This window comes from Talpa europaea, assembly GCF_964194135.1.
Source record: "Talpa europaea genome assembly, chromosome: 15".
Classification (NCBI taxonomy): Eukaryota; Metazoa; Chordata; class Mammalia; order Eulipotyphla; family Talpidae; genus Talpa; species Talpa europaea.
The window spans coordinates 35249896-35277073 of record NC_140083.1 but is presented as its reverse complement, the minus strand read 5'-3'; the positions used below and the strand labels follow the sequence as shown (position 1 = coordinate 35277073).

The following is a 27178-nucleotide window of genomic DNA, read 5'->3' as shown; positions in this document are numbered from 1 at the left end:
TAGAAAGTGAGTGAGAAGCCTGGCCAACATGAAGAAGAAAACAGAGTCTACACATTCAGAACACAAAGGAACATTTTCAGATCCAAAAGAAATGGGTGAGAAGTTGAACTGCACTTCTAGGGGAACAAAATATGGAGCTTAGGACTATTTGTAGTCCAGATAAGCCATGTTTTGGTTGGTCTTCAGAAAGACAACACCTGGAATTAAGGGTGAACCAAATTAAGACATTCCCCTCCCAAAATTCCTAATCATCTATCTGGATTAGGGTAATCCTATTTGTTGGTGTCCCAAGGTTCCTGCCAGAAGGAAATGAAAATCCTTTCTGGGAAAAAAAAAATCAACATAAGCCTCACATTATTTTTTCAAGTGTTTCAGTTAATTTCTAGCATCAAAAAAGCTAGGTGACAAAGCAACGTGAGGGCAGCATAAACAATATATAATACATAGCTAGAACACAGAAACAACTACAGATCCAATGGAACTTCAGATATTATAATTGTTAGAGAAGCAGATTGTAAATCAATGATGTCTACTATATTCAGAGATAAAAAGCCAAGACTGACAATTCTGGCAAAGGATTAGACATTATGAAAATGAACCTAATAGATTTTTTAAAATAATAAAATTGTAGAGCCTAAAATTATGAAAAAATACTTCAATAGATGAGTTAAACAACATAGATGGGAGAATTAATAAACTAAAAAGTTTATCAGAAAAATAAAAGAGGAGACAAAAGGGTGGAAAACGTAGAAAAAGAAGATAAGAGAAATAGTACATAGAAAAAATGCTAACATATTTATTGGAGCTATAGAAGGAGAGAAGAAAAAACGTGGTAGAAGCAAAATTTGAAGAAGTAATGAATGATGAGAACTTTCCAGAACTGATGAAAAGCAGCAACCCATATATTCAAGAGGTCAATAAATCCAAAGCATCATAAATAAAAAGAAGTGCATCTCTGACAGCACACAGTAAAAGAGAACAGCAAATTCTAAAAAAAAATTCTTAAAAGCAACCAGAGGAGGGAAAAAACCTTCAAATAAACAGCAGTTACAAAGACGGTTGACTTTTCTTAGGCAAGAGAAGTCAGAACCTTGGAATGATTTTTAAGTGTGCTGGAGGAATATAAACCACTTCTGTTGTCACATCTCGCTCTCTGACTCTCTTTCACTTAAAGGACCCTTGAGATTGATAAGTTTGGGTCCACCAGGAAACTAAGGATAATCATTCTTTCTCAAGATCCTTACCTTAATCATATCTGGAAAGTACCTTCTGCCATGTAAGGTAACAGGTTTGCAGGTTCTGGGAATTAGGGTGTGGACATCTGTGGTGGGCCACTATTCTGCTTACTACATCCCATCTAAAAATGCTTTACCCTTTATGGGGAGTTACCCCTTTTTCTACAAAACTCCATGGAAGAAAGGAAATCAGTATTTCCAAGAAGCAGAAGAGAAAGGGGCACTCTGCATATTACCTTATTTAAACTACCATCAACTTCAACCTTGGTGAAGTAAAAATTTTTACCCCAGTTTTAAAGATTCTAAAATTGAACATGAAAGAGGTTAGGTGACTTGACTGAGGTCAGCTAGTAGGTAAAGTGTCTGACTAGAAACTTGTGGCCAACTCACCAATTGGTCTTTATGATTCGAATACTCTTTCTCCACCATATCAAATACAGATCTTGCATGACTTATTCCACGGATGATTTTAAAACTCACTTGGTGAGTTTTAAATGGATGCAAAATAAATACGGGGAGGTTTCAAATTGAAGCAACATCTTTTTTTTTTTTTAATAGAGGCATGTTTTATTTATTTGTTTGTTTGTTTATACATGCACTGGGTACAGTCAGAAGCGCGGGAGGGTGAGAGAATTCACCAGAGCCAGAGCGGGGAGCAGAGCAGGCAGAAGGACCAAAGTACACTGCTGAGGGGAGCAGCGGGCGGCAGGAGAGGTCTGCGTGCCATGCGGGACCCTCCTTCGGTGGCCGGGGAGCAGCCGGGGATCGAACCGGCGCCGCAGAGGCTGCGGGCAGCTTCACAACCCAGCGCTCAACCGCTGCGCCACCGGGGAGGCCCTGAAGCAACATCTTTAATTAAGCAGTGATGGCAAAAGCTGTTTATTGGACATGTGTCCCCAGTTTCATCACTTAGATTCTTTATTTTTTTTAAAGATTTATTTATGCATACAAGAACTGGGGTACAAGCCAGAGGTGTGGGGGGTAAGAGGATTCAGCAGAGACAGAGTGGGGTACAGAACAGGCAGATTGACTGAAATACACTGAGAGAGGAGCAGCAGGTGAGTCAGAGGAGGTCTGCTCTGCCATATGGGTAGTTCCCTGAGCGGGTATCAAACTCGTTCTGCAGGGGCTGCAGACAGCCTCACAGGCCGCGTCCTACTAACACCGTGAGCCACCAGGGAGGCCCTCATCACTTAGATTCTATCAGGTTTCAATTCCTCATCTGTAAAATTAGTACTTTGACAGTAATAACCTGTTTTCCAGTTTCCTTGCCACTCGGACATTATATGCTTCTCAGAAGCCATGGCCTTAAGATACCACCACCTCCTTGATCGGATGTTTGCACTGAAGTTAGTGGCATCTGAACTACTCCAGAGAAAACCAATTGCAGACCTAAAGAGGAAAACCTGAAAGCAAAGAACGGGGGAAAGAGAGTGACAGGTGCTAGAAACGCAATATATATTGAATGTAAATAATGTAAGTAGCATGCAAACAACTCAAAAAAGCCATCCATGGGTATCTGGTCTTGACGATGCTGCTGGCTTCTGAGGATGCAGAGATAGGACTTTGTGCTTTCTCTCAAGGCACTCACAGTTTGCTGAGTGACACTTTGTATTTGTTTTTTTAAAACATTTATTTTTATACAAGAACGGGGTACCGGCCAGAGGCGCCGGAGAGTGAGAGGATTCACCAGAGACTGAGTGGGGAACAGAACAGGCAGACTGGCGAAGTACACTGCTGAGGGGAGCAGCGGGGGAGACAGGAGAGGTCTGCCGCGCCATGGGGGTATCTCCGCGGCCGGAGGGGCTCCAACGGGCCCTGCAGAAGCTGCGGACAGCTTCACAGCGCTGCGCTCAACCCGCTGCGCCACCGGGGCGGCCCTACACCTTATATTTCGCTGTGGTCGTACTTCTCGAGGAGCCCCGCCTGTGAGAAATGTGAGAAAACTGAGAAATGAAAATATTACAAATGTTTGCGTGTGCCAGACCCAACGTGCTGAGGCGGTCTCGGGCAACGCCTGGGACGCCGTCCGCCCCCCTGCGCCCCCCCACCCCTTGGCCGGGCTTCACCCCGACACACAAAAGAAACCGCCTCGGCCCGCAGAGGCGCCGCGGGTCCCCCCCGGCGGGCGGAGCCATCCGGCCGCGCAGCGACCACCGCCCCCCCGCCGGCCCGGCCGCCCCCGCCGCGTCCCTCGGGCCTCGGAAGTGACGCAGCGCGCCCCGCCCCCGCCGCCAGATCCGCTGCTGCTGCCGCGGCGGGCTGACCTGCAGGAGGCGGCGGCGGCGGCGGCCGAGGCCGAGGGAAGATGGCGGACGGTGTGGACCACATAGACATTTACGCGGATGTGGGCGAAGAGTTCAACCAGGTACGTGAGGGCCGGGGCCCGCGCCGCCGACACGGGCGGCGCTGCGGCGCGGACGCCGGCCGGGGGGGCCCGCCGCGGGCCGCGAGCCGGCGCGGCTGCACCCCGTGCGCCCTTGCCGCCTGAGGGCCGCGCCGCCGGCCCCCGGCGCGGCGCCCCTCGCCCCTCGTTCCACCGCGTCGTTTCGCGGGCCGCGGGGCGCGGCGGCCGGCCGCGGGGCTCGGAGCGCCGCCGCGGGCCGCCGTAGAGCCGCCGCCGGCCCCTCCCTCGCCGCCGCCGCGCTCCCCATTGTTGGCGGCGGCCGGCGGGCGCTTCCCGCCGCGCTAGGCCCGGGCGGCGGGCGCGCAGGTTGCGCGGCGCGGAGAACGGGCCGCCGCCGCCGCGCCCCCTCCCCCGCCGCGGGGCGGAGGAAGCAGCCCGGCGGGGCGCGCGCCGGCCGCAGCCTCTGCCCCGACCCTGCAGCCCGGGCTCCGATTCCTCCCGTCGCTCCATTTTGTCTCCCCGTCCGCGCACTGTCGCCTCATGGAAGGCCGCGTTCACGGCCCTTTGTATCCCGCGCGCCCGGTTTCCTGGACTCCCCTGCCCGCGCCGGCGACAGGTTGCAGCGTGGCGCTTCCCCCGCGCCTCCCGCTCTCCTCGGCGGCGTGGAAGGGGGCGCGTTTGCAACAAGTCCCTGGGTTTTGAAGCCGTAGATCGTGTTTGGAGGGTGCGTGCCCCCTGCCCCGGGGGGCGAGCGAGGGCTCGCGCTGCCTGTGAGGCCGGGGGTTCTTGGGCTTTGTGGTGATGGAGCCGTGGAGCTGGGTGGCGTGGGTGCAAAAGGAGGCTTTTGGGAAGCGCTCTGGGCGAATGGAACAAAAAAGATGTGAGTTCCCCAAGAGATCCGAGGGGTGATGGAGCGCCCATCCGAAATTCTAATGCTGTAGTTTAAAATGGAAGGCTTGCAGCCGGGACCCGACCTTCAAAGGCGAGGTGTTAGATGCCCTCCGAGGGGCTTTCTTTACCTTGTGGGAGGTTGGAGGTGAGGCTGCTAGCTGGGATCTCCTGGCCTCCGTTGCCTAGAGCTTGCCGCGGAGATTTGAGGTCTGGAGATGGGCATCCTTGCAAAAGAGATCTGCTACTAGGGTAGCGACGTTGAAGCCGGTTACTTGCATTTGACTGTCTTTTATGTATTAACGCTTTGAAAAATCCAATTGTGCCTAACGCCAGTGCTCCTAAAAGCTTTTATTTTTTTTGTATTTTCCAGGTCCGAATGGGAAGCTTAATAAAACTCTACTGGTTAATTTTCTCCCCCTTCCCCATTAAGGATCTGGGGGGGGCTCAATTTTTTTTTTTTTTTTAATTAGGGAAAAAGAAAACTTTTTTTCAGGAATGTCTTTGTACTCTTTGCTTAAACATTAGAAAAGAAAAGAATATTTCAATTAGCTTATGTTTCCTATTCTGTTAAAGACTGAATATGTTTAAGTGTAACTCATGTTATCAGACGTTGAGTTTAAATTTTTTTTATTGTGCTTTTATTTTGGATATCAGATACCTGCCCAGTGTCTCAATACGAAGTAGAAAATTGAGTGGTCCAAGTTGGATTCTAGTTCTATGAAGGTCAAAGATCTCTAAGAAATTTCATTTTCTTTTATTTAGCAAATGAATATAAAATTCCATCCAAAAGAGGTGCATACCTGCAAATAAAGGAACAACTGTTCAAGGCTGTTTCCATTAGTTTTTCTACAAGAAAATGCTGTTTTTTAAAAACCCACAATAAGAGAAGAATTCAGATAACAATTTAGAAGTTGAGCTTTATTCAGTATCCTTGAAATATTTTTTAGGCTTTCAGATACTGGTTGAATTTAGGATGGGCATTTCTCTTTATCATGTAATTGGGTGGTGTAGACTATGCTTATCCCTGTGCAGTAAGAAGTAATGACTGAGCACAGGAGGTAAGAGAGATTAAAATTTTGTGGCCCCGATGAGGAACTACATTTTATAGGGTTCTTCTTAAATGTGACTTTTTATTGTCTTGTACTTACAGCATTGTATCTCACATATTGTATAATTTTACCAGTAAAATCTTTACACTTTGAATAAATTAGTAGGGGGATTAAAAGGGCTTTGTGTTTGAAATTATTTTGCATATCATTGGCTTTTGTAATCTACTTACTTTGGTAATTCCTGTACAAAATATGTCCTCGAAACAATAGTTGGTCATTTTCAAGGTTCATCCTGTTTTAAAAAATGTTACTATCATTGAAATGTTTTCCTGGAATTTTATCAAAATAAGAGACAACTACAAAATTATTGCTGGTTGATGTAATTTGACTCTTATTATTAGCTGGTGACCTTATTTCTACTGCTTATTATAGTAAACACTTTTTAATATAGTTGAGTAAAATGTTTAAGTATAATGACCAGCCTTATTTGGCATAAACTTAACATTTTTTTTAAAAAGTGTTCTCCTGTGTGAGCTGTAATTATAATTGTATTTGTATACTTTGAAATTCTGTGTAGTCTAAGTATATTCATTTAAATGGTCTTCTGTGAAACTTTCATGTGTATGTTTTAGTACAGTACACTATAAACATTTGGAAAAGAGTGAGATACAGTTGTCTTAGAAGAGAAGAAATAAAATTTGGGGATGAGACTAAGTTAAAGTATAGAATTGCTTTCTTCACAGATGTTTTTAAGGAGTATGAAGTTGGAAAAGGGAGACAATACAAGGGGCTCAGATGTTCTTCATGGAGGATCTTTGCTTTTCAAATCTGAGGTCTTTAGCTATAACTAAATTGAGAACCTTTGCTTCACTGGAAGTAGAATGTGAACTACTTCCAAACCTCTTCATCATTTGAACTTGGAGTAAAGAAGAAAGTGGATTTTTTGTTTTAACCTCTATAGTGTATCAGTTTAGTTTAAATTGGGATGTGTACTCATATATGGTAGTTACTGTGTCAATAGTCATCAGTAGTCCTAGAAATTTTTTTTGACCAAAGCTAAATGAAATTTTAAACTTAGTTGTTCAAAATACGTTTCTGTATTTTGAGTATCTGTTTTGCCAATGGGGGGACTACAAAGTTCAGATAGTCTCTGACAGGTTGTATACTGTAGATAACCATTCCTTATGTATAACTTTATCTGTAAAATTTTTGTTAGTGGGGAGAAAGTCAAAAAAATCATTAATTTCAGGAGCGCTTATACTGTGTGCATTGTTTGGGGATCAAAAGCTTTCAACGGGCCTCCCCGGTGGCGCAGCGGTTGAGCGCTGGGTTGCGAAGCTGCCCGCGGCCTCTGCGGTGCCGGTTCGATCCGGTTCGATCCCCGGCCACCGGAGGAGGGTCCCACATGGCGCGCAGACCTCTCCTGCCGCCCGCTGCTCCCCTCAGCAGTGTACTTCGGTCCTTCTGCCTGCTCTGCTCCCCGCTCTGGCTCTGGTGAATTCTCTCCCCCTCCCGTGCTTCTGACTGTACCCAGTGCTTGTATAAACAAAAAAAAAAAAGCTTTTAACGTAGAATTTAGTTATTGATCTGTCTGGCAGTAGTACATCACTAATAGCGATTTAGTAATTGATCACTGAACTTAAAATGTACATATGTAGTGACTGGGTGAAAAGTTTTAGAAATTACAGACCTATATATCATCATAAATCAACTTGCTTTTTTTTATGAGTAGTTACGCTTTAATTTTAGTCATTATGTGTCTACTCTGGCTAATTTCAAAGTAAGTTTATTGGACATATGAAGAAGCCTTTATTCCTCATAAGTTATGATTAATAGAAAACTCTAAAAAAGGCTCTAAGGTCAAGTATGAGGCAGGTAGAAATTGATTCAGAAATTTGGGTAGATGTGTTGAGGGGCGCTTGAACTTTTCTCACTTTTTAAAAAATTTATTTTATTTATGTGTACAAGAGCTGGGGTGTAGGCCAGAAGTGAGGGGGGTGGGGTGAGAGGATTCACCAGAGACAGAATGGGGAGCAGAACAGACAGATTGACTGAAATATATTGCTGAGGGGAGCAGCAGGCAAGAAAGGAGAGGTCTTTGCACCATGTGGGTTATCTCCCTGGCTGGGGATCGAACTCTTGAACTCATGCTGCAGTGGCTGCTGATAGCTTCATAGTTCTAAGACTTAACCCCTTGTGCCACCAGGGAGGCCCCTTTTCTCAGTTTTAATACTTAGGAATTTAGTTCATTTAGCTGCCTATGAATTATCCACTTAGTGGTTTATGGGGCATATTTTTGGCAACAAGTTGGCTTCCTTACCTTTGGTTGAGCTTTTCACTAATTTTAATATTTGGATTTTGTGAATTCTCTTAAATAATAGAGTTCCTTTTTGTAAGTAAAATGTAACTTTCCCCCCTGCATTAGTACTTTAGACGGAAATTACTTAAATTTTTTTAAAGGACTTTGAAATAAGTGGCCTTTGCTATGTTGTTATTGGTAGTATCATTATGCAGGAATGGTATTACTACAATTTTAGGATCACCAAAGCAGTGTTAGGTTTGTCAGAGAAAATGAAGAGCATATAGTAAAGCTCTATCATGATCATCCCAACAGTGGTATACAATATAAGTGGTATTGAAATTGTATGGGAGGTGATTAGAGAAAATATGTCTAAAAAGAACTCCTTGGAAGGAACCAGAATGGTGATAATGAAAAAAAAGATTGAGAGACATTGCCTTAAAAAGGAATCAGTAGAATTTCGGTGATTTTACTGTCCATCTTATTTTACTAATGTTCTTTCTGACTTGGAGACATCTATTTATATGTCACATAAAACATTTAGTATTGTAAAATCTTGAGAGGATACCTTACCTTAGAATGACTGTTAGAATGTAAGGGATGAAAAATATTACTTAGTGGGCTTTTTAATAAATCCTAAGAGCTCTTGCTTACTAGAAATTAAAATATGCCGTTCTTTCGGTAGTTACCTACTATGTAAACTGGATAGTTAATAGTGTGCATTATTTGATATTCAAAAGAGGAATATTGCTGCTATTTTCTTGTCTCTTGAATATCAGTAAAATTTCAGAAATGTAATAGCTGAAAAGATTGCATAGTAGAACTTGACTCTGTTGACCATTTCTCTTTGACAAAGTAGAATATATATGACTTGTCATATATATATATATATCTTGTCATAAACATCTTGCATAGTTTAAGAATATGCATATTTTTCCCCATTTTGAAATGAAATGGGACCAGGATGTAGGATTTATTTTTTAATGTGGAGGATAGATGTGCTATGCTGAAGCTGAAAGGGAACGTTACTGATAGTATGAAGGAGTGTATGCTTTGAATTGCATTTAGTTATGGCAGCAGATGTATTCAGATTCATTAATATTTTTTCACCAAGTCCAAATGCATACCGTTGGGGCTAGAAGTACAGGTCTTGGAACAGAGCGAAGCTAACTAGTCCACATGGAGATCAAACCCCAGGACCATGGTCTCAATTAGCATCATAACTTCAACCAATTGGAAGCAGTCCAACTACCAGACAAAATGCTGATCCTAAATATTGGTAGAATCATATCAATATGGAAATTGATTGGTGTCAACATAGGAATTCATGGACGGACAAAAAATAGTAAGTGATTGTGATTTACCAGGTTAGTGTAGCTGCAGTTATGCTTGGAAATATTGTCTACTTTATGTAAACATTTTCATAGATTTGCAGCTAATGAAAAATCAAATATGTATTAAGCTATTTGGTGAAAGTGTAAGTTTAAATACTTTTAGACCTATCAATAACCCTTGCATTCTTTTTTACTCTCCCTCAGACCATATATTGTGATTATAGTCTCTGCTGAGGAGGATGGAAACCCAACTCCCTTTGAATAATAATAATAATTCTGCTTGATGTACAGAACCGGATTGCAAGAGAGTTTAAAGTACCCGCTGCCCCTTGTGGGAAGCTTTTTAGACTCTTAAGTATATGGAACCACTGCTGCAACCACGCCTCCTGAAGCTTCAGCTACACTGAAACTTCATAACAAAACTCACCCTCCTCTTTTCTGATTCTTACTTTCACTGCAATTTGAGCATGTTACTTTGTTTAACAAAAACTCATTCCTGAAAGATCTTTTTTGGTATTGCTGTACAAACACAATGAGATTATGGCATTATTTGGCGACTTGTGGTCTTAGTTACTGCTTGTTGATAATGGTGACTTTGTTCTTTGGCTTAGCTTGAAATTTTGGGTTCCTTGTTAAATGTCTTATAGACATTCTACCTCATAACAAAGGTTTTATTATATAATTAGAAACTTGGATAACTCAGTTATGCAGAAGATTACCTGAGAATGACTTTACAAATCTCTTGCCCCTTTGGCTATGTGCATAAATGAATTTCCCCTTCTAGGTTTTTGTATTTTGGTTTTCCCTCCCCCCCATCGTTTTCTTTAAAAAAAAAAAAAAAAGTCTTATTTTGACTTCCTTCTAAATTACAAAATAATAGCTCTGTTCCCTCAGGTCTTTAATAGCAATATTTTGTTGCTCTGTATACTGTCATTACACATGCTTTCTCTAGGTCATTGTCTATCCATGTAATAGTCCCTAAGTTTTTAGTTCCCCCTTACATGCCATCTGTATAACAATTCATCCCTAATAAATTGTATTAATGGAAAAAGAGGATGTGTTATGTCTGGACTGTTATGTTTGGTAATTATAACTGCTTCTCTTCCTTTATTATCTCAAGTATTCTACCTCATAAGAATAAAGTAGTTCACCTTGATTTAGGTACTTAGTGGTGGAAAGGGAGGGAGAAATATAAAAATAGAGCTTTTCCTCTGATACCTACTTGTCAAGTCTGTGATCCAGTAATGGTCATCAAAGGCAATTTAAATGGTGTTGCATGTTCTCCCAATAGCTGTATTTCGTTTTTCTTGTGTTTATTTATAAATTGAGCCCCCTTTTTTTTTTTTTTTCATTTTTCTTCTGCTTACATATCCTCCTCTTTGCTTATCATTTAGGCATGTAAGTAGCATTCACTACCATTGTTTATTTCTGCTGGCCACACTAAATGACAGAGCTTTACTGCAACATGCAACAGATCCTTGTTCATTTTTCTCTTGCTAATTGGTAGCTCTTGCTAATTGACTCCATAGCTAAGCAGGCAGGAAAGCATTAAAACTTTATAATAATAAAGCTGCTAGATACTAATTTGGATAGTTTTTCCTGAATTTTATTTCTCTTTCCCCTATTCATTAGTTACGACATTTCGAATTGTTTATGTGCCCACATGTCTTCATTCCTTCCCTTGTGGTTCAGCTGGCTTTGCTTTTTTCTAAAACTTAAAAAGCTTTCACATGGGAGGGAAACAAGATTCCGAATACCATAGGAAAAAGGGTGTTTTTTTGCAGTTAAATATTGAAGATTTGTAATGACGCTGATTTTTGTTTGATATTTTTTGTGTGAAAAAATTTTGAGCTCATCTTTTTGCTTTTGTGTATTGTTACTTATGAATATTTTGCTACCTAGGAAAGTTTTATGTAATTACTTTGTTAATGGCTCTGTCATTGTTTTTCTAGAGGACTATTATTTCCTATCTTACAATAAATACTGGTGGAAATGGGGTTTGTTATAAAGAAATTCACTTTATTAGGCACTGTTCAAGAATATATCTATGGCATAAAGTGAGAAAAGATTTATACTGACATCTTTGGGCCTTTTTCTATCATTCACCAGAGTTTTAGAACAATTGTTAAATGAATTTGTGTTCATACCTGTTTAGTATTAGTATTACCACTGTATAATCTAGAGCATTATTTCTGTATCTCAGGAAGCTGAATATGGTGGGCATGATCAGATAGATTTGTATGATGATGTCATCTCTCCATCTGCAAATAATGGAGATGCCCCAGAAGACCGAGATTACATGGATACTCTCCCACCAACTGTTGGTGATGATGTGGGTAAAGGAGCGGCACCAAATGTTGTCTACACATATACCGGAAAGAGAATCGCATTATATATTGGAAATCTAACATGGGTAAGTAAACTTAACATGAATTAAATGATTAGTAATTGATTTTGAACTTCCCAGTAGTTAATGATTTTCTCTAGTTTTATAAATAATTTGAACTTGCTAAATTTGTTTTTTTCTATGTGCTTGTCTATGCTATAAGAAAGGAAATAAGTACTTTTAAAACAGCATAAATCCCAGGATTCCTAATTTTGAATTTGTGTTATTTGACTTGTTTTGATGCAAGTCAGATTTAGATTTATCTTCTGCCTCTTTGGCAATTTTTAATATAACTCTCCTCAAAACCTGATGTCATGGTATCAGTTTCTGTACGTGTCAGGTAGTCCATAACTGGTTACCAGTTAAATACAGTTTAATTAATCTGTCTTTAAATAATCTTTTTTACTTTTCTACTCCTACACTTCAACTATCTCAATTTTACATAGGAGGTTGCTCATATGAGGTCTCAAAACCAGAATTCAGAAGTGTAGGAGAGAGGCACTAAACCTGTTTTAAAAGGTTTTCATTGCATAATCTGATTCATATTACAGACTTGTTGAGTTTCATTTCTGCTCTTGAATTTGACTTATGGAAACACTGCTATAAACATTGTATTTTAATTTGAGTTGTTTATGAGATGGTTAGCTTATAGGTCAGGCATTTCATTAACTGGATGTTCAACTTACCTGTAATTTTATCAGCACTAAATCTTAAGTACTAACAGTTGTAGAATTTTTATTCAAACATTTATTACTATATTTGAAATTTTAAAAATGTTTGGAAATGAATTTTCTTACTAGCATTTTACTCTAAGTATTTAAATTTTTAAAAAACATTGTCTAATCTGCCACCACCTAGTCTGAGCAATTTTTGTGATATTAGAAACAGTAGCAGTGTAGTTATGAAGAGTACAGTTGACGAGTAGTTAAGACTTGAATCTTAACTCCTACATCTATTAGTTTTGAGACTTTGGCCAAGCAAGCTCTGTAGCATCTCCCATCGTGTATAAACTGGAAATATTAATAAGTGAATTTACAGGATTGTTTTAAAAGTTGAATATCTGATACAAAGTAAATGGTAGTTACATGATAAGTTAGTTTTTTCTTTTCATGTTAATAGTCAAACATACAGTGTAACTTATTTCCTAAAAAATTTCCTTTAAGGAGAGGATCTGATAAGTGAGATTGGTTTTATTAAAAATTTTAAATCATAGCAGTTTAAAACTGGAAGACATTAGAAACTTTTTAAGAGTAAAAAAAACCTTATTTCAAGGTTATATGTCTTCTAATTTCTGAAACTTACCAAGGGATAAAGTTTGTCCTTAGGTGCTTTTTTAAATCTATTTAAAACTAGAGACTGACAACTTATAAGTAACTACACTTAATTTTTCTTTTTCAACTGAACATTAATTTTCTGAGTTTACCTTAAATTAAACTGAAATACTAAAAATCTTGGATATGTTTTGATGATTGAGAGGGAAATGTTTTGCAGTGGACTACAGATGAAGATTTAACTGAAGCAGTTCATTCTTTGGGAGTAAATGATATTTTGGAGATAAAATTTTTTGAAAATCGAGCAAATGGCCAGTCAAAGGGGTAAGAATTATTATTTATTCTGTTAATATGGTTAGTAAGTTAGTAGCTAGTGACTACAGTTTTTATGAACTTTCCGTAAAGTTAATGCTAATTATACACGTAGATGTTGCATACTTTATTATCTGGCGTTGAAGGAACTTTTTAAGCAAAGACTTGTGCTTATTTCACATGCTCTGTCATCTAGTTCACTAAAACTAGTGTTGCTGGAGGTGTGGCTAGATAAGGTCTGTTCTTTAATTTTCTTGGATTTTCTCCATGTATAGTTGAAATGATTATTGAAGTGACTGAGGAAACATTACTATACCAGTGGTTAACGAATGGGGGAGAGAGGCAGTTGGAGATAATGTAACATGGATATTTTGCTGCTTTTTTTTTTTTAACTTTAAAGCCATACAAGTGTGAGGTGGGATTATTATAGGAACATTATAAAATATAGATATCTGAATGTAATAAAACTAAAGACTACAGCCTCACCAGCCACAGATGATCACAGTGTTTTGTGGATATATTTTTTTAGGTTTTTACTAGCTATCATATTTTTTTTTTAAAGATTTATTTATTTATACAAGAATCGGGGTACAGGCCAGATGCACGGAGAGTGAGAGGATTCACCAGACACAGAGTGGGGAATAGAACAAGCAGACTGATGAAATACACTGCTGAGGGGAGCAGCGGGCGAGACAGGAGAGGTCTGCTGAGCCATGTGGGACCCTCCCAGGCTGGCCGGGATCGAACCGGTGCTGCAGAGGCTGCAGGTAGCTTCACAGCGCGGCACTCAACCACCTGTGCCACCTGGGGAGGCCCTGTCATATTTTTTTTTTTAAGATTTATTTATATAAGAACTGGGGTACAGGCCAGAGGTGCAGGAGGGTGAGAGAACTCACCAGACACATAGTGGTGAGCAGAACAGGCAGATGGACCAAAGACACTGCTGAGGGGAGCAGCCGGCGAGACAGGAAAGGTGTCAGCTCCGCCATGTGGGTATCTCCCAGGCCAGCTGGGAATCGAACCCTCGCTGCAGAGTCTTTGCAGACAGTTTCATAGCACTGCGCTCAACCCGCTGCGCCACCCGGGAGGCCCCTAGCTATCCTATTTTTATTGCAAAATAATAGGATTATAATTCACATTTTATAACATGGTTGATAGGTAAAACATTTCAGTGAATACACATTTTCTCTAATGCCTAATTCTTTTCATCTCGCATGCTGCTGTAATTTATTTTATCATTGTTATTTGGTTTATTTCCTTTTACCTATTAAATATTGCAACAGGCATCATTTTACATTAATCTTTAGAAACAGATTTTTAATTTTTTTAAGATAAATTGCTAGATTCAGAACAATGACAAAGATACTTTATATTGCTCAGTATACTAGTTTACCCTTACAAAGAATATTTTCAGTTATGCAGAATCTAACTTTTCATAACTATATATTTTTTAAGATTTATTTTTATGTATTTATGCATTCAAGAACTGAGGTGTAGGCCAGAGGGACTGCAGGTGAGAGCATTCACCAGAGACAGAGTGGGGAGCAGTACAGGCAAATCCACTGCTGAGGGGAGCGGTAGGTAAGGCAGGAGAGGTCTGCTATGCCATGTTGGTTAGCTCCCTGGCCAGGGATCGATCTCCTGCCTCAGTGATAAGACTTTAACCCCTGCGCCACCAAGGAGGCCCTGGCTTCATAATTTATTTTTTAGAACCTTTTCTGTGACCTATAAGGCTTTATGTAATCTGTTTTCCTACCACCTCTCTAATCTTATTTCATAAGAAGTAAGATTGGTCTTCCTTCTGCTGTTTCAGCCACATTAGTCTCTCTGCTGTTCCTCAAACACATTACTGCTTTAGGACCTTTACACTAGTTTACATTTTAGTTCCAAATATCCTCTTGGATCTCTCTTTCACTTCACTCAGGACTCAATTTCAAAGAATTCCCTTCCTGATTAACCAGTGCAAAGCATTACCACTGCCCAGCACTGTATCCTTCCTTTATTTTTTTAATTATATATTACTGCACTATAATAATCTTATACATTTATATAGAAATATATTTTGTTATAAAATGTTTTTTTTTATTTTACTTCATTCACACTAGATTGTAAGCTTCACGAGAGCAGGAATATTGTTTTGTTCACTCTTTTATCTCTACTCCTAAATTCATGCCTGTAAAGCTCAACAAATACAAAATTAATGAATGTTGTGACTCAAATGAATGTTGTGTTTCAAAATGTTGTGACTCAAGATAATCTTGAGTCAAGACAGAATTTATTGACTAGAATAGGTTATCTAGTTAAAGTACAAAGTACCATGAAGAACATTAGTGAGAAAGGATTCTAAGCACCTACTGAGACTAGAATTTTTAGTTTAGTTTTTGTCTTGAAAATTGAAATTTATCTTTTTAAAGTATACAACTTGTTTTTAGTATATTTACAAGATTGTATAACCACTAAACTACCTAATTTCAGAACATTTCTTGATCCCAAAATAAATCCCATATTTATTACCAATCTGTGGTAATATTTCATATAAATGGAATTAATTATGTGTGCTCTGTGGCTGGCTTCTTTTACTTAGCACCTTCTTTCACAAGGTTCAACTATGCAGTCATAGTATCAGCACCTTTTTCTTTATGACTAAATATTTCATATGTGGCTGCATGGCACATTTTTTTGTTCCATCTGTCATTTGATGGACACTTGGGTTTCTTTTTTGCAATTACAAGTAATTTCCCTATGAATATTTATATACTGGTTTTATATGAACATGTATTTTTAATTCTGTTAGGGACTTCCAGACAGTCCCTGAGTTAAGATGGTTCAACTTAAGATTTTTATACTTTACAATGGTGCGAAAATAATACACATTTGGTAGAAATTGTACTTTGAATTTTGAGTTAGGGCATTCTGTTTTTCACTCTCAGTACAGTGTTCAGTAAATTACATGAGATAGTTTATACCTTATGAAATAAATAATTAATATTAGGCTTTGTGTTAAATGATTTTTCCTGAATGTACTGTAATGTAAATATTCTGGGTATGTTTAAGGTAGGCTCAAATAAACTCATGTTAGCTATAATAGATGTGTTTTCAATTTAACAATATCTTCAACATATGGTGAGTTTATCAAGATATAACCACATCATAAGTAAGATCTGGAGCTGGAATTGTTAGATTATATGATAACTATATTTAACCTTTAGAGGAAACACCAAATTGTTTAAAGTAGCTGCATCATTTTGCATACCCATCAGCAGTTTATGGAGGCTGCAGTTTCTCCATATCCTCACCAACACTTGTTAATTGTCTTTTGATTATTACCATTCTAGAGGATATGAAATGGTATTATTGTGGTTTTGGTTTATATTTCCCTAATGGTTAATGATGTTGAACTTCATTGATATTGATGATAATCAAAAAGTAGAAAAACTCAGTGTCCATCAATAGTTAAGTGATTTTTAATGTACTTTACCCAGATAAAGGAATATTATTTGGCCATGAAAGGAAAATAAGTAATGTTATGTGCTCCTTGCTACAGTGTGCATAAACCTTGAAAACATCTTGCTAACTGAACAAACCTGTTGCAAGGAACCACATATTGTATGATTCCATTTATATGCAAGTTCTAAAATAGGCAAATCCAAAGAGATAAAATGAATTAGTGGTTTCATAAGATTGTGGTATGAAAGGAAAGTGGAATGACGGCAGATGGGGATGGGTTTCTCTTTGGGATGACAAATGTTCTTCATTTCTTAGTGGATGTGTATATAAAACCCTGTATATACTAAAACCCACTAAATTGTACGCCTAAATGAGTGAATTGTATGGTATATTGTTATTAAAAAACATGAAGAAGTATGACCTTGTATTGCTTTTAAGAAATAGTTTTAGAATCCTGGGGGGGGGGGCCTCCCTGGGGGCTTAGGAGTTAAAGATTAACAGTGCTATCAAGCCATTACCAGCCAGGGAGCTAACCCACATGGCGAAGCAGACTTCTCCTCTCTTGCCCACTGCTCCCCTCTGGTGGTGTATTTCAATGGCTCTGTTCTGCTCACCACTCTCTCTGATGAATCCTCTTTCTCACACACACACATACACGCACCCCATACCTCTGGCTTACACCCAGTTCTTGTATGCATAAATAAAAAATTTTTTTTAAAAAAGTTCTAGAATTTTAGATCAGGTCATTTTCTTTTTAAATAACAGTAACATCATTAATCCTCTGTACTTCTTACCTTTACCTCTTTAATCTTTTAGGTTTGCCCTTGTTGGTGTTGGATCTGAAGCGTCCTCAAAAAAGTTAATGGATCTGTTGCCTAAAAGAGAACTTCATGGTCAGAATCCTGTTGTAACTCCATGCAATAAACAGTTCCTGAGTCAATTTGAAATGCAGTCCAGGAAAAGTAAGCAATCCCTTAGAGGCTTTTATTTTAAAACGATGGGCATTTTTACCAGTGTAGCTAGTGTTTGTTAGATGTTATAGTGGAAAAACAATCTTATATTTATTTCATTGGAGAATCCATTTTAGGGAGTCTATACTTTGAGTTTGACTTAACTAATAGCTATGTCCATGGTCTCGTATTGGAAACCTCCCATTTTTCCTCTAGAATTAACAGTTCCAGTAATACACAATAGTGTGCAAGTTCTGTAGTCCTGCCATTCTTGTCCTATCATTCCCATCCTAGAAAAAGGAAGAAACTACATTCTAATCCTTAGATTGAAGGAAAGTTATGTGGATGTGTTGTGGTGGGGGAGAAGCTCCTCGGATAAACAGGAAATATTTGTTGACTCTCTGCTTGGCCCTAAACCTTTCACTGCTTGGTAAAGTGAATACAGATTTGCGTTTACAACATTGTGAATGTTAACCACTTAACTAATGGCTATGTAATTAACAGAGATTCAAGTGGTTGGGTTTTTTTAATGTTTTAACACAAGATTTATTGAAGAATATGTTGTAAAATGTAAATGCTCTATGCTTACTGAAATTTGGATTTTTGTTGGAGAATTTTGGTCTTGGCTGCTGCAGAGTACTGGTATTATGAAAATAACTCCTATTTACTCATTAGAAATACATTTAAGCCTGGATATTTTGAGACTTCAAAAGCACTTAAATAGATGTGAATATTTTTCCTAATCAATACTCCCCATGAAGTTTGGAAAGGCCCTAGGCATCTGTAATTTAGTGTATAATATAAGTGAGTTTTGAAATAGAGGTATTTCTAATGGCAGTGGTTACATTTCAGAGAATTATTTTAATAAATGCTATTTATGAGTATTTGAATATTTGCAGCTACACAATCAGGACAAATGTCTGGGGAAGGTAAAGCTGGTCCTCCAGGAGGCAGTTCACGTGCAGCATTTCCACAAGGTGGTAGAGGACGGGGCCGTTTTCCAGGGGCTGTTCCCGGTGGGGACAGATTTCCTGGGCCAGCAGGACCAGGAGGGCCACCCCCACCTTTTCCAGGTAAAATTTTTCTTAAATTACCATAGATAAAATGTGTCTACCTAATACCTCTTTTCCTTTTCTCTCTTTTTCAAGTAATGCATTATTAATGTGACTTACTCTCCTTGTTATGCTATTTTTGGAATCCAGGAAATTTGATCAAGCATCTTGTTAAAGGAACTCGGCCTTTGTTCCTGGAAACTAGGATTCCATGGCATATGGGGCACAGCATAGAGGAAATACCCATTTTTGGCCTAAAAGGTCTTTATTTTTCTCCAAACTTGCTTGACTTATATATAGAATATTTACATCCGTCTTATTTTCTTACCTCTTAAAAAATCCTTTCAAGACCATTTTTCCTTGTTTCACTTTCTAGCTTGGCATCAGAGTAGAATATAAGGTGGGTGATTTCACTGTAAGAAGTGTGTGTACACTGAAAGATGGAAGCTATCTCTAAGCGTTGTAATCTTTATTAAAGTTTTTATTTAAATTTTCTGAAGCATACATTGAGCTACTTAAATTTATAAGAATATATTTCACTTTTATAGTTGTTAGTTTAGCATTTACCATATGGGTTTCATTTAAGAGAAAGAATCTTGGTCTATGAGTTATGCTTTAAAATTATAATCTTGGCGTAAAGGTTAAAATACTTACTGAAGTGTTTTTTTTCCTTTTTCTCTCCCCTTCCCTCTCTCTTTCTCCCCTTCCCACGTTTCCCCCGCCCTCTTATTCTGTAGCTGGACAGACTCCACCACGTCCACCCTTAGGTCCTCCAGGCCCACCAGGCCCACCAGGCCCTCCACCTCCTGGTCAGGTTCTGCCTCCTCCTTTAGCTGGGCCTCCTAATCGAGGCGATCGCCCTCCACCACCGGTTCTTTTTCCTGGACAACCTTTTGGGCAGCCTCCATTGGGTCCGCTTCCTCCTGGTCCTCCACCTCCAGTTCCAGGCTACGGCCCCCCTCCTGGTCCACCACCTCCACAGCAGGGACCACCTCCACCTCCTGGTCCCTTTCCACCTCGCCCACCTGGCCCTCTTGGGCCACCCCTTACACTTGCTCCTCCTCCGCATCTTCCTGGACCACCTCCAGGTGCCCCACCGCCAGCTCCACATGTGAACCCGGCTTTCTTTCCTCCGCCAACTAATAGCGGCATGCCTACATCAGATAGCCGGGGTCCACCACCAACAGATCCATATGGCCGACCTCCGCCATATGATAGGGGTGACTATGGGCCTCCTGGAAGGTAAGTTAATATATATCTATGGAAGTGAATGTGGTTATTTGAAGCAAAGTATATTCTAACTGAGGAGTTTGATTTTTAAATTATGACCTTTTCACATTTTATGTATTTTCTTTCATTAGAAGGTTTTATGGTGAAAAGCATACTCAGCGGGATTGGGAGTAATCCAGCTATACCATTTACATAGTTGTGATTTAGGGCAAGTCACTAAATCCTGAGGATTCATTTCCATTGTTTTTTAAGTTAAAAGAGGTTAATAAGGCCTCCCTGGTGGCACATGGGGTTAAGTTTCAGCACTGTGAAGATATCAGCAGCCACTGCAGCAAGAGTTCAATCCCCTGCCAGGTAGCTAACCCAAATGGCACAGCAGACCTCTCCTGTCTTGCCCACTGCTCCCCTCAGCCATGCTCTCCACTCTGATGAAGCCTCTCACACCTCCCTACCCCCCACACCTCTGGCCTACACCCCAGCTCTTGTATGCATAAATAAATCTTTTTTTTAAAAAGATTAATAGAAATTAGATCAGCTTTTGTTAGATAGGTACTGTTGATTATCTTCTGATCAGGAATCTGAGTAGCAAATTTAACTTAACTAACTGGAAATATTGAATAATAAGTATATTTGTCTAGGAAAAGTCTTGCAAACATAGGTTGTATGGAAATTAAAATAATGGCAATTCTTAGAGAAAAACTTTCTAGAAACTGCTGTTGAAATAACTGATTTCTAATCCCCCTTTGAAAGTATTTTGGAGAGCTTTGTTTACAGTCTCCAAGAACTGTTTGAATTTGCCCAATTCAATTTTCTTTTTTTTCTTTTTTTTTTAAAGATTTATTTATTTATACAAGCACTGGGTACAGTCAGAAGCGCGGGAGGGTGAGAGAATTCACCAGAGCGGGGAACAGAACAGGCAGACAGACAAAATACACTGCTGAGGGGAGCAGCGGGCATGATAGGAGAGGTCTGTGGCGCCATGCGGGACCCTCTCCTGCGGCAGGGGATCGAACCAGCACTGCAGAGGCTGCAGGCAGCCTCACAGCCCAGCGCTCAACCACTGCGCCACCAGGGAAGGCCCCCATTCAGTTTTCTTTGATTTAAACTACTTTGTATTGCAGTTTATCTGATAATATCTTGCAGGAATGAGTTTGAGCACCTGCCTAATTCCATTCAGTTACACAGACCCATGGCAGGAAATCTGGTATTATAATCAAAGCCTGTAACAGTTATCTATCCATAGAGGTAGTATCTTGATGACTGCCAAAAATTACTTTGTTTTCTTTGAAAATGTCCTAATTGCTAAGCTAGAGTCATTTCTTTCCTGTTCACTTTTATTCCAGTGAACCAGCTCTGCATATCAAGTGCTCATCTTTAGTGTATAGAGTGGGTTAGATGACTTGTTTTGACAATTTAAAATGTAATACTTTCCTAACAAAATTTCTACAGTACCAGATTTTCAAGAAATTTTTTTGTTATAAACTAATTTATAGTCAGTTTATTAAAACTGAAGAACACTGATTATCTTGTTTAATGATTTTAGGGCACTAGGATGGGCACAAGTCACAGCGTGTAGCTGAAATCATACATGAATCTTAAAGAATTTAGAATTTAGGATAAGGTTTGGGAATAACACCTTATAAACAGGTTAGATTAGCTATTTCCTCATTTCATAAGAACAAACTGTTACAAGTTGACTGCAATTCACCATCCTACCTAGTAACTAGTAGGCAAAAAGTTTACATTTTCCTATACTGTACATATAATCAGTTTTTAAAGTTGTCAAGCATCTTTAGAAAATCTTGAGATTCTATTCATTTTTTAAAACAAAAAACGTACATTTCTTGAATACCTTTTATTTGCTAGATAGTCTTCTAGAAAAATCAATGGCCGAAAGATAGGTAAGATGTTGTCCCTCCTGAAATTACTTTCCATTAATCAGATGTTTATTATCCTTATGTTATGATTGGTCTGTGTGCCTAGAGGATCCAGACATAAATGAAATCAAATTCTTGTTTTTGATTGTGTAGGACTGTATATTTTATAGTCTGCATTGTGTCTCTGTATTAATCAGTTTACTATATCTGTCTTATCACTGAAAAATACTTTTGTAGATATGTAAGTACATTATTTCTGACCTCTGAAAAGACTTAGTTTCTAAGCTGCTACTTTATTTCAACTGAAAGATAGTGGTATATGAGAATTTTGCTTAGATTTGATCTTTTTCTAAGAAAAATAACACCAATCTAGAAAAATAGGTACAAGCTCTAAGGCATCTGTCAGAAGCAAACAGCTTGAATTATTTTATGCTCTTGAGATGAAAAAAAATGTAGAATACCATTTAAAGTTTGTTTTGATTTTATAGGGAAATGGATACTGCAAGAACGCCATTAAGTGAAGCCGAGTTTGAAGAAATCATGAATAGAAATAGAGCAATCTCAAGCAGTGCTATTTCAAGAGCCGTGTCTGATGCCAGTGCTGGTTTGTATATGTCTTCCTGAGTTGACAGTTGTTACTTGTTATTAGATGTGACCTAAAACTTACACAGTCTTGAAGATGGGTCTTTTACTTGTATTTTTTCTATTTTTATACTCCCAATTCATTACCTATACTTTATTTAAAAGGCATGGAAGGGTGGTGGTTGTCCTGCATGGTGGAAGGAACCCTAATTTTAGATTCATACATGCAGATTTAAATCTCTGTCTTTTTTTTTTTTAAAGATTTATTTATTTTTATACAAGAACCGGGGTACAGGCCAGATGTGTAGGAGGGTGAGAGGATTCACCAGAGACAGAGTGGGGAACAGAATAGGCAGACTGACGAAATACACTGCTGAGGGGAGCAGCGGGCAAGACAGGAGAGGTCTGCTGCGCCATGTGGGATTCTCGCCGGTCGGTCGGTAGGCCAGCTGGGATCGAACTCATACCACAGAGGCTGTGGACAGCTTCACAGTGCGGCGCTCAACTGCCTGTGCCATCAGGGAGGCCCCATGTGGATTTAAATCTGAATTTTAATGGCTTGGGGGCCATAAGACAGCTCATTCATTCTCATATTTCCAAAATAATCTCTTTTCACAATAATGATAAAAAATTATGTTAGTTTAATGCACATTAAAAGCATTTTTCCAAAGGTGAAACAGTAAAAAAAGACATCTTTTGTAGTCATCTTAAGTACACTCCTTTTGTAAATTGCTTATCACACGATCTTATCCCAAGTGGTTTAGTGGTGTTTTGAAAACAAAATTTGACTTCAACCCTTTCTTTCATCTCACAGGTGATTATGGGAGTGCTATTGAGACATTGGTGACTGCAATTTCTTTAATTAAACAATCCAAAGTATCTGCTGATGATCGTTGCAAAGTTCTTATTAGTTCTTTGCAAGATTGCCTTCATGGAATTGAATCCAAGTCTTATGGTTCTGGATCAAGGTAAAACTTTCCTGTCTCATGTTTATTTAAAACTGCTACTTTACAAGTAGAAAATGCTGTGTTTGGGCCTCTAAAATAGCACTTTGATTTTACTTAATACAGTTTACTCAGTGGCTAGAGTGTTTTGTTTTTAATTCTAAATCAAGTGTCCAATGTTTGCTTGCTTTTAAAACCCTTCTAAGGTTTCTAGAGACTCTTGTAAGACTGTAAACATTGAGGCACTGTATGACAAAGTCTTTTCAGATTTATCTTCTTCCCTTACTGTCCTCTAACCATACTGGCTTTCCTGTTGACACATCAGTCCATTGACTGTTTCTGTTTGTTTGGTTTTTTTTTTTTTTTTTTTTTAAGATTTATTTATTTATGCAAGCACTGGGTACAGTCAGAAGCACGGGAGGGTGAGAGAATTCACCAGAGACAGAGCGGGGAACAGAATAGGCAGACTGACAAAATACACTGCTGAGGGGAGCAGCGGGCAGCAGGAGAGGTCTGTGCGTGCCATGTGGGACCCTCACCCAGTGGCCGGAGATGGAACTGGTGCTGCAGAGGCTGCGGGCAGCTTTGCAGCCCATCACTCAACCACTGCGCCACCAGGGGAGGCCCCTGACTATTTGCTTTGTACTTGATATTCCTTCCAGGAATCCTTTTCCCTAGCTGTTAATAATACTAGCTGCTTATCCCTCCATGCCTCAACATAATATCCTAGGAAGGCTCTTTTCCAGGAGAGAAAATAACCTTCAGGTTATTCTGTCATGGCCTATTTATTTATTTATTTTAAAGATTTATTTATTTATTTTATATAAGAACTGGGGTACAGGCCAGATACGCGGGAGGGAGAGAGGATTCACCAGAGACATAGTGGGGAACAGAACAGACAGACTGACAAAATACACTGCTGAGGGGACCAGCGGGAGTGACAGGAGAGGTCCGCTGTGCCATGTGGGACCCTCACTGGCCGGCCAGGATCAAACCGATGCTGCAGAGGCTGCGGACAGCTTCACAGCGCAGCGCTTAATCGCCTGCGCCACCAGGGGAGGCCCTGTTTATTTTTTAAATAGTACTTACCATAACCTATCCTTATTATTAACGCACTTAAAATTTCAGTAAAACGGGCCTCCCCGGTGGTGCAGCGGTTGAGCGCTGGGTTGCGAAGCTGCCCGCAGCCTCTGCAGCGCTGGTTCGATCCCCGGCTGCTCCCCGGCCACCGGAGGAGGGTCCCACATGGCGCGCAGACCTCTCCTGCTGCCCGCTGCTCCCCTCAGCAGTGTACTTCGGTCCTTCTGCCTGCTCTGTTCCCTGCTCTGGCTCTGGTGAATTCTCTCACCCTCCCGCGCTTCTGACTGTACCCAGTGCTTGTATAAATAAATAAATAAATCTTTAAAAAAAAAATTCAGTAAAACACATGTTGAGAAATGGAAGGGGCTTATCTGTTCTGTTCAATACAATATTTCTAATACTAAAAATGCTTGGTAGGAGGGATTCTGAATAAATCTTGAACTAGGGAGTTAATACTCAGTTTTTATATTAGGTAGTTCCTTTTTCAGTATTACTGCTAACTAATATTTTACATATATTTGAAAAGTTTGTTTTTAATCTTCATCTGATATTCTTAGGTCTGTGCTTAGTATATCTTTTTCTGATGGTAGAGCCTTCATTCGGGTAAAGAGGCTAGACTGTTAAAGTCCCTAACTTTGTTACCTTTTTGACCCAGTGAAAGGGTCTTTGCAACTGACAGAGTTTGTCATGGCTTAAGACCATTCCTTATATAGTCTTTTAATCCAAATAACATTTACATGTTCATCAGGGAATTTGGAACCTTGTAAAGTTTGACAGGACTCGTGGAAAAATATTGAGATTTAAACTAAGACATTTGTTAATTCCTTACTTGGAATTTCTGAATTTGGAATCAAATTTCTTAAAGTATTTTAGGCAGTATACTTTGGTAAATTACCTGTTTTTTGTTTTTAAGGCAGCTCATGAAACATTTATCTTTATTTTGTTTAAGATAGATTTATTTATTTATGCATACAAGAACTGGGGTGCAAGCCAGAGGTGTGGGTGGGCGTGGTGGTGAGAGGATTCACCAGAGACAGTGTGGAGCAGAACAAGCAGATTGCCTGAAATACACTGCTGAGGGGAGCAATGGGCGAGTCAGGAGCGGTCTGCTGCGCCATGTGAGTAGCTCCCTGGCCAGGGATCGAACTCGTGCTGCAGTGGCTGAGGGTAGCCTCATAGGTTGCATCTTAATCCCTTGCACCACCAGGGAGGCCAATATTTCTCTTTATTAAGAGAATAAAGGCAGTATGATAAAGACAATAATCACATTTATTAACAATATGATCAGTATCCCAGTCCTTTCTGGTCATAGTCACTAGGTTTCTCCTCCTCACCCTTTCCCCCAACAAACATGTATACATTGTTAGGATGCTTTTTAGTGGAATGGTACTCGCCAAACCATGTTTTGGTATACTTATAAATGTAAAACTGCTATTTATATATAGGTTTAGGTAATCTATATTAATGGGTGATGAATTTGTGTATTGAAATCCCATTGTTGAGTGATTTCACAAATTTTATGTCTAAAAAGTACCTTCTATATGTTCTTTATAAGGCCATCTATGTGCTCTATATTCGGTGTTCCTCTATAAGTACATTGAAATTTTCCTTTACCTTTCTGGTTTTTATTCAGTAACAGTTCATGTCTGTTTTAGGCTTCTAGTTAGCGTAGATGTAATAGATGATTCAATGAATTGCCCAGGTGTATCCAATTCCTATTTGGGGTGAATATTTTTAAGAACAGAATATCTAGTTCATACTTATAAGAAAGTTAGTATAGGGCCTCCCCAGTGGCGCAGCGGTTGAGCGTTGGGCGGTGAAGCTGCCCGCAGCCTCTGCAGCGCCGGTTCGATCCCTGGCTGCCAGCAAGGGTCCCACATGGCGCGCAGACCTCTCCTGTCTGGCCCACTGCTCCCCTCAGCAGTGTATTTCGTCCATTTGCCTGTTCTGCTCCCTGCTCTGGCTCTGGTGAGTTTTCTCACCCTCCCGCGCTTCTGACTGTACCCAGTGCTCGTATAAATCAATCAATCAATCAATCTTTTTTTAAAAAAAGTATATCGTTAGCACTTCACAATAGTAAATCTAACTTGTGTTTATAAAGAATTCCTTGCCTTATATTTTAAACATCAAAAAATTTAATACCTTTCAAAGCTATCAGTTATGGAGAGCATTAATCCAGTAATTTCTTTTAGAAGACGTGAACGATCAAGAGAGAGGGACCATAGTAGATCACGAGAAAAGAGTCGGCGTCATAAATCCCGTAGTAGAGATCGTCATGATGACTATTATAGAGAGAGAAGCAGAGAACGAGAGAGACACCGAGACCGTGATCGGGACCGAGACCGAGAACGGGACCGAGAGCGTGAATATCGTCATCGTTAGAAGGTGGGTATTCCTAATTCCTGTTGTGTTTAGCATATGTATTATTAACAGTAATACAACTCTGAGGCTATTGTTTATACATTGTATATCTAAATTTTAAATGGCCCAACTACTTGTTCAGAATTTATTCTTCCAGAAACATCTAGAACATATGATTGGTAAGTAATGACAGGTAAAAATTTTGACTTATTACTGTTTTGCTGAGTTGTAACTTTTAGGTTTCAGATTCTTAATTGATCTTAAGAAAGCAAGAAAATAATCAAGAGGACTCATTGTCTACTTCTAAAATCTAAAAATTGAAATTCTTTTAATCACATGCATTTGCATGTGACTTTAAAAATATATATATATATGAAATGTTTGGAGCATAAGGAAAAATAAAATTTCTCTCCTTGAACTGTCTTAACTTCATTTGTTCCTAGAACTTTTAAAGAAAATCTAACAGTGTTAGAATTTATAATATAGGAAGATGGCTTTCAGTATTGAAAGTTTTTCTGCTTAAGAAAACAC

General features: G+C 39.5%; 1 protein-coding gene across 3 annotated transcripts; it reads left to right on the top strand.

Annotated features, from left to right (window-relative positions):
• Positions 1 to 3543: 3543 nt before the first annotated feature.
• CPSF6 (cleavage and polyadenylation specific factor 6) lies at positions 3544 to 26668 on the top strand (the record flags this gene model as incomplete). 3 transcript variants are annotated; one of them, XM_084255474.1, is made up of 10 exons in its annotated part: positions 3544 to 3603; positions 11359 to 11568; positions 13033 to 13136; positions 17388 to 17533; positions 18421 to 18594; positions 18724 to 18834; positions 19311 to 19815; positions 22169 to 22284; positions 23077 to 23230; positions 26482 to 26668. In XM_084255474.1, 10 exons carry the CDS (start codon positions 3544 to 3546, stop codon positions 26666 to 26668), a joined length of 1767 nt encoding a protein of 588 aa, XP_084111600.1. The 3 variants fall into 3 exon arrangements, with proteins under 3 accessions (XP_084111600.1, XP_084111602.1, XP_084111601.1); XM_084255476.1 differs by lacking the exon at positions 18724 to 18834; XM_084255475.1 differs by lacking the exon at positions 18724 to 18834 and having other exon boundaries at positions 26479 to 26668.
• Positions 26669 to 27178: the final 510 nt, after the last annotated feature.